The following is a 12,142-nucleotide window of genomic DNA, read 5'->3' as shown; positions in this document are numbered from 1 at the left end:
AAAAATATTTAAACAATAAAACTTTTTTTTAATAAAATGAACAAAGTAAAAATATTTAAACAATAAAACTTTTTTTTAATAAAATGAACAAAGTAAAAATATTTAAACAATAAAACTTTTTTTTAATAAAATGAACAAAGTAAAAATATTTAAACAATAAAACTTGGATAGAATATACTTTTTTTTTTTTTAACGAAGGCTATATAAAAACATCTGAAGAAATCAGAATGTTTATACGTTCAAGTATCAACATAAAATTTGTTGTATATTTAGAATTACACTTATTTAAAAATATACCGAAAAATCTTCGATGTACATATTCCTCACAGAATGGAGATGTCATATTCTAAAAATCATGTGAGTTTGGCTAGTAACTTTTCTATTTGGCTAGTAAACGAAAATATTTAGTTGCCAAAGGTCAACTAAAGATAAATTTGTCCGTAGAACCCTGTTTATGTAATTATATATATATATATATATATATATATATATATATATATATATATATATATATGTATACGGGCATGATTACATGATCCAAAAAAAGGTCTCAAATCTAATATTTCCGCACTATCAGTCAAGCTAAACAACTCATAGTACTTGTGTCCCCTCAACGTACATGCTTTCGACTCACCTGACAAGCAGCAAAATTCCACCTCTTCACTATTGAAGTCCCTAGTTGTTGGAAAGCCTTCTACTCTAACAGGTTCTTCCCTTGAACTGCTAGACTTTAGAATTTCCTCCCTGTTTCCTGCCTTCCTGATTGTATTAAGCTACCAAAGTTTAAATATAATGAGAACAGACATCTTGCTGCTTGACTCCTCACAGTAAAACATGTTCCCGAGTAGTAGCCTTTATGTTCCAAAGGGCAGTATGCCTTGTTTGGGGTAAAAAAGAGTAAAATAATTAAATATGGTTTAATTATAACAAAAGTTTTTCAGCTCACAACTATGTGGAACCCTTCTGTCAGTATTATTGTCACTAAGGGTTGATATGCCAGAAAATACAACCACATCAATTTTTTTGCAAACGTATTTAAAAAAAAAAATTGTGGTTAAACTCTTGAGCCTTCTTCATTCAGTTTCGATCCAATTTCAAAACCACTAATTGCCTCTTTATAAAATTACTAAAATCCAATATTTTTTTTTGTTTGTTTTGTCGACGTAATTTTGCTGAATGGAAACATATTTAATTTTAATTGCCGAGCTGTCACTGAGACTCGACCTTGAAGATCGGCTCATAATGTAATGCAGCCGCAACGTTTCTCTAAAATTTAATTAGAGTTTTGCTTTTTTCAGTATTTTGTATATTTATTATGGAACTGCAGATAATGGAAATTCAAATATAATGATTAATTTGCCTTCGGGTTAGAGAGTACGGAGACGAGTCGCAGCATGAGCAGGAAGCGCTAAAATTGGTAAAAGTATTGTGGAAACCAGAGAAGAAAATAAGATACTAAAAACATAGAAGCCATCAAACTTTCTATCTTCTGTTTCTTATTATTTATCTAATATATAAAGTTATGCAGGTATTTAGTTTTATACTGTGCATGCACACACGTGTATCTGTGTGTATGTATCTCTCTCTCTCTCTCTCTCTCTCTCTCTCTCTCTCTATATATATATATATATATATATATATATATATATATATATATATATATATATATATATATATATATAAAATTATAACACGGAAATTACATAATTGTCGATGCAATAATTTATTTCAACCTTATGGTATTTTCAAGCATCTAAATCAGACAATTACATTTTTGATACTGAAAAAGAAAAGATCGGGCTTCGACCCTCAAAAAACCAAAGGTGGTGGTAGTAGCAATCCACTTAATACATTTATAGAGAGGGTGGTAGGGATTTAAAAAAATAAAAATTAAAAATTAAAAATAACAAATAAAAATATTAGATTAGACACTTATAAGCGGCAGCTCGATGTAACCATAGATACGGTTATTTATAAATAAATGAGATAGCCTTAAGATAATAATTTTTCTCTGCAGATAATACATTAGTTATTAAACTGAGTTAAGTCAAAAAGACCAAATACTAAAACTAGATATTATTAGATTTGATACAAATCAACACAAAAATATAATTATTTTACTTATTTCTTTATGCGTGCATGAGAATAATTTTGTTGTACGGAGTGAATAAAAGTATATATTAACCGAAACTAGATACGTCCTATCGGATTGGGGGCGATCAATATTACAATTTCCCACTTCTTAATCAATTAAGAATTGAAATATTAATTACAACGACCGCTATAATCACCAATAAAATTATTTACATGAAAATATATAAAATATTAAATACATAAGACTCAATTTTTTAAATTCATAGTATTATATTACGAATACAATATTTAAATGAATTATAAGATAATATTTATTTCTAACTAATTTTTACATAATAACATACAGATAGTTTTAAAACTTTATATATAATATTCTTTTTATTTTTATTTTCTTATTTTTATTTATTTATTTATTTATTTTTTTATTAATTTATTTATCTTTTAATAGACCTACTTTCCATGACTCAATTTACTATAGGACGCGTGTACAAACATCCAGTTTATTTCCCTTACTTTTCTCAGAGTTTCTAGACTAATATGACAGTTAACATTAGATCACTGTCTCCTCTTCTTTTCTTCCTCTTTTTTTTCTTCTTTTTTCCATTACGCGCTGTTCTATTTCTTTCACTATATATCCGTATACTTTCGCCCCTTCTTCCTAGGTTAGTAAACGCGTGTCAAGGCATTTACATGTCAGAACGTACATCTTAGAGGCGTGTATGTGGGTGTAGGTGTATGTGTATGTGTTGCGTGTGTGAGTGTGTGTGTGGGTGTGTGTATCTATGGTTACATCGAGCTGCCGCTTATAAGTGTCTAATCTAATATTTTTATTTGTTATTTTTAATTTTTTAAATCCCTACCACCCTCTCTATAAATGTATTAAGTGGATTGCTACTACCACCACCTTTGGTTTTTTGAGGGTCGAAGCCCGATCTTTTCTTTTCTTTTTCAGTATCAAAAATGTAATTGTCTGATTTAGATGCTTGAAAATACTATAAGGTTGAAATAAATTATTGCATCGACAATTATGTAATTTCCGTGTTATAATTTTTATCTTATTGCTCTGTTTACCACATTGAGCTCTCATACCCGGATTTCCTCTGGATTTATTCCATTATAACACTATATATATATATATATATATATATATATATATATATATATATTTTTATATATTTTGTTTACAGAAAGTTTAAGATGAGATAAGTCATTGGTACCGTTAGTTTCAAACTCGATAATTAGGGACTGTTTTAGCTACCCATATCAAACTCTCTTCAGCCAATACTCATCTACTCAGAGATGAGTATTGGCTGAAGAGAGCTTGATATGGGTATCTAAAACGGTCCCTAATCATCGCGTTTGAAACCAATAAACATACATGCGCAGTCTTTCATTCTTTTGATCGTCGCTTTTTGTATGATTGTTGGCCTGTTTACTATTTTACATGGAAACACGAGGATTGCAAAAGATAAAGTGCATCATCATCTAACGTGTATGAAATTAATTTTAATATGTGATAGATTTCTCCACCGCCCTCCCTCGACCCAGGACTGCACCATAATAAACAAAGTCTCTGACAACATAGACAGCACTCTCCCTCGACACTAGCGCACAAGTACATGTATTTGGTGACTTTAATGTTCACCACAAAAACTGGCTTGGATTCTCTACAGATGCAGTGGGCAGCACAACATATAGCTTCGCTATATCTCACTCCCTATCACAAATGTTTACGTTTCCAACCTGTTTCCCTGACCAGCAAGAACAACACGCATCACTTCTAGATCTGTTTCTGACCACAGTTCCCGATGATTGTATAACAAATGCTGACAGCCCACTCGGGAACGCTGATCATGCAGTGATAATGGTCGAAATCGCCCTAAACTCTAGACCCAAAATTGAAGAGCCAATGCTCAAAACAACGAGATATTATTAGAATGCTGACTGGGAAGCCATCAGAGATCTTATCAGAGATGCCCCATGGGGAAATATTTTTTTCTCTTCCTGCTGAACAGTACACAAATGAGACCACTGAATAGTTCAGAACGGCAATTGAAGCATATGTTCCCATGCAAAAATTTTATAGCAAGCCCCCACTCTCCCCAATGGTTTACTTCTACTTGCGCAACTGCCATTGCTCAAAGGCAGCATGCATACCACAGATTTAACCGACATAAGTCCAGTTCAAACAGACATAAGTATATAGAAGCTAGAAGTAACGTTAAGAAAGAAATAGCGACAGCTAAGAGAGAATTTACGGAAATCACTAAAAAATGCATCGAAGCACAAAAATTAGGAAATCGTGACATCTGGAAAATCTACAACAGTGTAGTAAATAATGGGCAATCAACAATTCCCCCACTAAGCAACAATCACGAGGTTGTTTGCTCAGCAACCGACAAGGCTAATATGCTTGCCAGTCGGTTTGCCTCAAACTCCACACTGGACCCTTGTAACCACCCCCTACCTGACTTTCCTTTGCGGACAGACGCTACGCTAGATGATCTAAAAATCAGGTGCATGCTATCATAAAAAATCTTGACACTTCAAAAGCATGTGTACCCGATCTCATCCCAGCTGTGCTATTAAAAAAGTGCTCAGCTGAAGTAGCTCCAGTTCTCTCCAAACTCTACAACAAATGCCTTAATAAATCTTGCTTTCCGGGCTGTTGGAAAACTGCTTCTGTGGTACCAGTATTCAAGAATTCTAATGAAAGAACTGACCCATCAAATTATCGCCCCGTTAGCCTCCTCCCACTTTTTACCAAAATATTTGAGACCTTAATTAACCATGCTCTAGTCCATCACCTTACAGATGCTAAACTTCTGACTGACAAACAATATGGAGACATCCTAACTGTGATATCTGAATGTATATACCATTCACTGGACAAAGCGGGGTAGGGCAGAGCTGTAGCTCTAGATATATCTAAGGCTTTTGACAGGGTATGGCATGAGGGTCTCCTCAGGAAAATTAGATCATATGGTATCACTGGTAAAATACTTAACATAAGTAAATCCTTCTTAGATAAGTGAAAAATTCAGGTTGTCCTCGACGATCGTACATCTAAACAATATGATATAAATGCGGGAGTGCCTCAAGGGTCTATCCTTGGACCTCTATTGTTCCTAATATTCATTAATGACCTCCCCGACAAAATTTCCTCTGAGATGGGTATATATGCTGATGACATCACGCTCTATAACAGGCATGACAGGAAAACAAATGAACACATATCTAAAGAAATGGCAAAAACACTAGAGGATGACCTCCAATCTGTAGTGGAATAGGGACAAAAATGGATGGTCACATTCAATGCTGCCAAGGCTAAACTGGTTTCCTTCAATAATTACAAGAAACCTTCTCTACCACCAATAGCAATGGCCAGTGACTCTTTATCTGAGAGTACATCTTTCAAATTTCTTGGCCTAACGTTCACAGGAAACATGAGTTGGAACAATTACATTGAAAGCATTGCCAGGGCCGCTGCGAAGAAGATAGGCTCTCTCTACTGTGCTAGAAAACTACTAACACCCGAAAGTATCCTGTACTTCTATAAGGCCACCATTCGCCCATGTATGGAGTATTGTCACATTTGGGCTGGTGCATCTGCTACTAGTCTCTCACTCCTAGACAAGGTTCAAAAGAGAGTCACCAATCTGATAGGCCTCTGTCCCATCGACGAAATGTTGCATCCCTCTGCCTGTTCTACAAGTATTTTAATGGTGAATGCTCTGGCGAACTGCAGGCACTTGTGCCCCCACGACCTAGATACCCTCGACAAACCCGACAGGCAACTAAATCCCACCCCCACACAGTAGAGATCCCTAGATGTAAAAGATCTTTCTACTCCAGTAGTTCCTTTCCCAGAACCGTTAGACTCTGGAATTCCATTCCAGGTCCCTGCTTCCCCAACTGTACTGACATGCAGAAGTTCAAGTGTAACGTGAACCGACATCTTGCTGCCCAAATCCCAACATAGTACCCCAGTAGTTGTTGCCCCTGATAATAGTCCCCTACACCAGAGTGGCAATGTGCCTTGTTTGGGGTGAAAATTTAATAAAAAAAATTTTTTTTTTAATTTTAAACATTTTTTGAACAACCAACAATAAACGTGCAGTAAATTTTGAAGATGTTAGTTGGCATGATATTACCCTCACTTGAAACCACACCAAAGACCATAACCGTGGCTGGAAACTTTGTTTTCATCACTCTGGGCACGTCCCTGTTATTTTCGTGGCAATCTAGCGATGCATTTTGAGGGTGCTGGCAATGGTCCTGTTGTCATAACTTTGATCGGTAGAGAGTATGGGATGTACAGCAGCGCATGTCTGATCTCGCTTGCTGAACATCGTGTCATTTTCAAACATCATAGAAGGCTCCTATTGCTCTTGGGATTTGTACACAACTGGCCAACTCATAGATGGTCTGCAACAAAAAAAGAAAATCGGTTTTCATCAAACGGAAATGGAATCATGTCTTCTTTTCTATGGCGACACTTTTATCGTGCCACTTTTATTTTTCCTGATTCTGATACAATTACTGATTCCGATACTTTTAAAACCTCTAAATATTTAGCTATAGAGTTATTTTATTGTATTTTTTTTTGGAATTACCAAAAAATCTCATGTAATCTACGCATATTTTTTTGCAAACGTAAAAAATACATTTGTGTGTGTGTGTGGGGGGTAGACTTTTTTTTACTGGTGGTAAAAAGAAAAAAAAAATGTTTTTGACGTCTGAAAATAGGCACAAATTTTTCCTATACCAATTCCAATACCCCAAACAGTTCCGATTTTTCCGATTCCGATTAATTACTTCTATGCTGAGATTCTCTAGTTTCCCTATTGCTTCTCATATCTTTTAAAATTGTCTCCAGAGTTGTTTTTACTTCATAGATGGCATGCCAAGGTTGGGAGTTGGCATTTTTATTTTTTTAAATCAATTCTGTAATTGTGTTTTTGTTCACATGACTTTCCACAAAGGAATAAATAATAAAATCCGAAAAACAAGTCTTTGTTGAGCGCTTTAAATTATTTAAATGTCTGAAAGTTGTCAGAAAATAAGAGACATATGATTAAATATTTAAGCTGTTTATTGATTTTTATCAAAATCCTAGTTCCGTTCATATATATATATCTATATATATATATATATATATATATATTCACCAGGTTAGTTCCAAAAGTAAATCCTATATTTTTAGTCAAAACATTGAAAAGTCACAAAGACGTGAGTGGTAAAATTCAAACGAGCAACCTTTTGTGCCCCAAAATTTATTTTCCTGCATAGTCATCACCATTCTGATTGCAGAAATTCAATGACACATCTCCTAAGTGTGCTGACATGAACAGCATCGGATTTGTAAATGTTCAACAGGTGCCGATGAATGTTGATCAATTCAATTTTTTTTTGCATGGAGAAATTCAGTGACATATCTCAGCTTCTGATGCACGTCCATGATGGATTGCTTTCTTAGAGACTCACACCATCAATATCTGCAACAAAGAAATGAAACTTTCAGGCCATAAATGCATAAGTTCAGTCATCATAACAATGCAATTTGCAATTCCTTCTGATCCATTCGGGAGGAATAAAAACTAGGAGGCATTGCTTTTGGAACGTCCTTCGTACATATATATATATATATATATATATATATATATGAGGTAAAATTAAAAGCCAAGAACACTGCGAGATTTTTTTTTATAGAGTAAAATTAAATGAAAACAAAAGAAATACATTTCTTTTTTTTGTTGTTTGTTTTTTCTTTTTCACACAAATTTTAACTCTAAACAACAGTAATTTTTTTTTTCTGTTGTATTCAATGGTGTTATAAATCTCAATATTTTTCAGACCTATTAGTCCTTTTTCAAGAGAAGACAGCGAAGAGTGTTCAAAATATATATATACACACGTTTGTTCAGGATGATAATTTCTATAAATATTATTCACTACATTTGGCTACCCATGTGCACACATATTTGATGGTTAAGCTCTTCAGACCAAATTGTTAGAATGAAAATGAAATTCGAAATAATTTTGGACGAACACATTCAAAATAATACATTCAGAATAATATTTGTACAAATAAAAAAATATAGGACGGATAAAATTAATTCCGTGAACAAAACAGTTTAACACCACGTTTATGTGCCGTTACAAAAATTAATATCATGATAGAATGATACAAAACCGTATGTCTAGAATCCTTATTTCGATTTTGAAGAAAATCCATTACATATTTCGATGACAGAAAATATTGAAATTCTTTGAATCTATTTTGACTTTTTTTTATTATTTATATTATCGTCAAATAATTTTTTTTTATTCCAAAATTTTATTTTGCTTTTCCAGATGTACTGAAGAGTCTTATTGAAATGTCCAGTGGTATTGTTGTGTCTGATCCTGAAGAATTCAGTTCCAGACCTGGCATCACCTGCCTGGCAATTGCAAATAGCACCCAGATTCTCAAAGAATTTCGCCGCCTGAAGAGTAAGTTCACTTTTCTCATTATTTATATATATATATATATATATATATATATATATATATATATATATATATATATATATATAAATTCAGGTTTGAAATGCTCAAAAGTAGGGACTAATGAATACAACAATGTTGTTAGATAGTGCTCGATAACAAGAGCAAGATATTTTTATTATTTATTCGAGGGTAAACAGTTATATTTGGTCCCTACAAGCAGCCATCTGTTTCAGTCAATGAGACTTTGTCAGGCAACCCTGACCATTTGACATCATAAAAAAAAGAAGACAGCTCATAAAAAAAAAGCTATAAAAGTTGCGAACTCTCTAAAAAAGAAGTATAAAAATAAAGAAATCGCATGCCCAACTTTTTGAAAAATTGGGTTTGTATTACTGGTACACATAGATTCGAAAAAGTTGTCAAAAAACAAATATAGAACAAATAAATGTTATCAAAGGCAAGGTAAGTTACTTTTCTACCTAACTGTATATATTTTTTGTGTTTTTATTTAGTGTAACATGTTTATTCAGCTCGAAAAACATGCAGTGTTTACCGATGTATTGGAAAATTCAAAATGGCAGCCGACCGTCTCTTTAACACGGTAAGTTTGGGAAAAAATGTTATAAATAATAAACTAGACAAAATGCTATTAAAAAACAACCGGATATATATCAACTTATGTCACGGTAACATATATTGAGCGAATTTCTAACAGTATTTTGTCTAGTTTATTATTTATAATACCTTTTCCCAAACTTACCCTCTCCGAGAGAGTGTCGGGCGCCATTTTGAATTTTCCAATACATCGGTAAACATTGCATGTTTTTCGAGCTGAATAAACATGTTACACTGAATAAAAACACAAAAAATATATCCAGTTAGGTAGAAAAGTAACTTATCTTGCCTTTGATAACATTTGTTCTATATTTGTTTTTTGACAACTTTTTCGAATCTATGTGTACAGTAATACAACCCGAAAAATTGTTAAAAAATTACTTCAGCTCGATTTATAGATAATATAAATTTGAAATGATTAAAGTTGTATTTTACTAGAACAGTGGATTGTGAATAAATAATAAAAAACAAAATATATAATTTGAGGTTCCTATTTTTCACAAGTAGGGTAACCAATGAAATATAACAAGGTTAATGCAATAGTGCTCAATACGGAAGTAGAGCAAGTTACATTTTCAATTTGTCTTTAACATAGACTGTGTAGCAACAAATTACTGTTTATGTAGCAACAAATTAATGCTTATGTAAAGACAAATTGAAAAAAAAAATATATATATATATATATATATATATATGTAGGTAGAGTTAGGTAGTAAGTTATAAAATATATATTTTATAACTTACTATCTTGGAAGTGTCTTTAAAACCTTTAAAACTATATAAAAAAATTGAACTTCATTAGAAAATTATTTTGTCAGAAAATCAATGAATCGTTTTACTTACATGAACAAACAATTGTACCAATGTTCTTAAAGGGATCATCAGTTGTTTACCATGAAACACAGTTTCGGGGATTTAAAAACAAAACAGTATATTTAATCATGGCTCCTCAGCAGTGTTGATCAAACACCACCTCCCTTAAAATACAACATGCTGAATTGAGATAAAAAGTAAAAAATTATCTTAGTCTAGACGGATTTCTCCTTCACTGATCAAAGACAGAAAAGATAAATTGTAGTATCAGAACAGATACTATGCTTTGCTCGTAGCTAAAAGGCCAAAGAGAGTTACCTTGGCTCCAGAGCCAATAGAGTATGGGCCATTTTTTAAATGGCCTCTTCCCTATTGATTGAGGAATGATGAAAACGTCCAGTGCAGTTCTAGGAGGTCCACTATTCCAGGCCGCTACCTTCCATCTTTCAAGAAGAGTAAGTTTATTGCTTATTGTTTGATGCATCTCTACAAGGTTGTCTAGACAATTTTTAAATAGTTAGTGCTCCTTCTTTGGGGATCTTGGCTTGACTTTCTCCATTTTCCTGGCCTTGTGTCACATTTTCCTGCAGTGGGAACGAAGTTATGCATACCATTGTTAAGGAAATTCTGTATGCAGTCGGAAGTAAGTTGTATTTTTAATAGGCCAAGGATTGAACGTTAAAATGCACACTACAAAACAACTAGATTGCACAAAAAATATCATACCCTCAACAAACTGGTGACCAGCTCCCCAACTAATAAACCCTCGACTTTTCCACCTGGTATACGAAATGGATGGGGGAGGGTCTGGGATAACAAGTAAACACTGAAGAGGAATTGTAATTAGGAATTGCAAAAAGATGTTTAAAACCTGATGGTATAGAATAACCACAGAAAAACACTACATAACAATTCGTTTTTATTGGAGTTGGGAGAATTTCGAGGTGGGGGGGGGTAGTAGTAGAAAATAGTACTTTTGGGACCACACATGTAGATTAAAAACAAAAAAAGCAGCTTGGTTGAATGTTGTGTGAGACGGTGTATTATTGTGGTCAGGCTAATACCCAAGACAGAGGGACCACACACCTGATAAAGACCCTGAGATAACCAACATGAAACGTGATAGCTTGTTTGGTGATGTCCAGTTTTTTTGTTTGTTTTTAAACCTAAGATTTGAGTTAGCAGATACAATCTTGTGTCTTTTTATCTTTTCTTTTTTCTTTCCTTTTCATGTTTTTTTCTTTTCTTTGTCTTTTTTGGGTTTTTTAACATTTCAGTTCTCAGCTGTAGTTTTTATGGGGGTTTCAAGAGTTGATTGTTTTTTAGCTCTTTTACTCTCTCTTTTTTCTTACTCTTCCTTCTCTTCTGTTGCTCCCACTCTCTCTTCTCTTATTCCCCTCTCTCTTCTCTTATTCCCCTCTCTCTTCTCTTATTCCCCTCTCCCTTTCCTTACTTGATTGTTTTTTAACTCTCGCTTTTTTCTTTCTCTTCTGTTGCTCCCACTCTCTCTTCTCTTATTCTCCTCTCTCTTCTCTTATTCCCCTCTCTCTTCTCTTATTCCCCTCTCCCTTTCCTTACTTGATTGTTTTTTAACTCTCTTTTTTCTTTCTCTTCTGTTGCTCCCACTCTCTCTTCTCTTATTCTCCTCTCTCTTCTCTTATTCCCCTCTCTCTTCTCTTATTCCCCTCTCCCTTTCCTTACTTGATTGTTTTTTAACTCTCTTTTTTCTTTCTCTTCTGTTTCTCCCACTCTCTCTTCTCTTATACCACTCTCTCTTCTCTTATTCCCCTCTCTCTTCTCTTATTCCCCTCTCCCTTTCCTTACTTGATTGTTTTTTAACTCTCTTTTTTCTTTCTCTTCTGTTGCTCCCACTCTCTCTTCTCTTATTCCCCTCTCCCTTTCCTTACTCTCTAAATAAAGATTTTTTAATCATGTACATTATAATTCAGGTCATAAAATTAACAACAAATATTTTTTTAATCATCTACATCATAATTCAGGTCATAAAAATAACAAATATATTTTTGTCTACATCATAATTCGGGTCATAAAGGGTTATGTAATACATTGTATCGGTGTTGGAGTTGGATATCTTCAAGATTAGCATCACGATAAAATAAACATTGAT

At 33.5% G+C, this 12,142-nt stretch overlaps 1 protein-coding gene across 1 annotated transcript in view; it reads left to right on the top strand.

The window, feature by feature from the left end:
• The window catches only part of LOC145263927 (uncharacterized), a 262,476-nt gene that overhangs the window by 228,107 nt on the left and 22,227 nt on the right, over nt 1–12,142 (top strand). Inside the window, exon 14 of the mRNA XM_080121001.1 lies at nt 8,452–8,589. Within this exon, the coding sequence (XP_079977127.1) occupies nt 8,452–8,589 (138 nt within the window). The remainder of the gene's footprint in view (nt 1–8,451; nt 8,590–12,142) is intronic.

This window comes from Euprymna scolopes, chromosome 39 (genome assembly GCF_053919585.1).
Source record: "Euprymna scolopes isolate OS-2025 chromosome 39, ASM5391958v1, whole genome shotgun sequence".
Taxonomy (NCBI): Eukaryota; Metazoa; Mollusca; class Cephalopoda; order Sepiida; family Sepiolidae; genus Euprymna; species Euprymna scolopes.
This window is presented reverse-complemented; position numbering and strand designations above follow the sequence as displayed.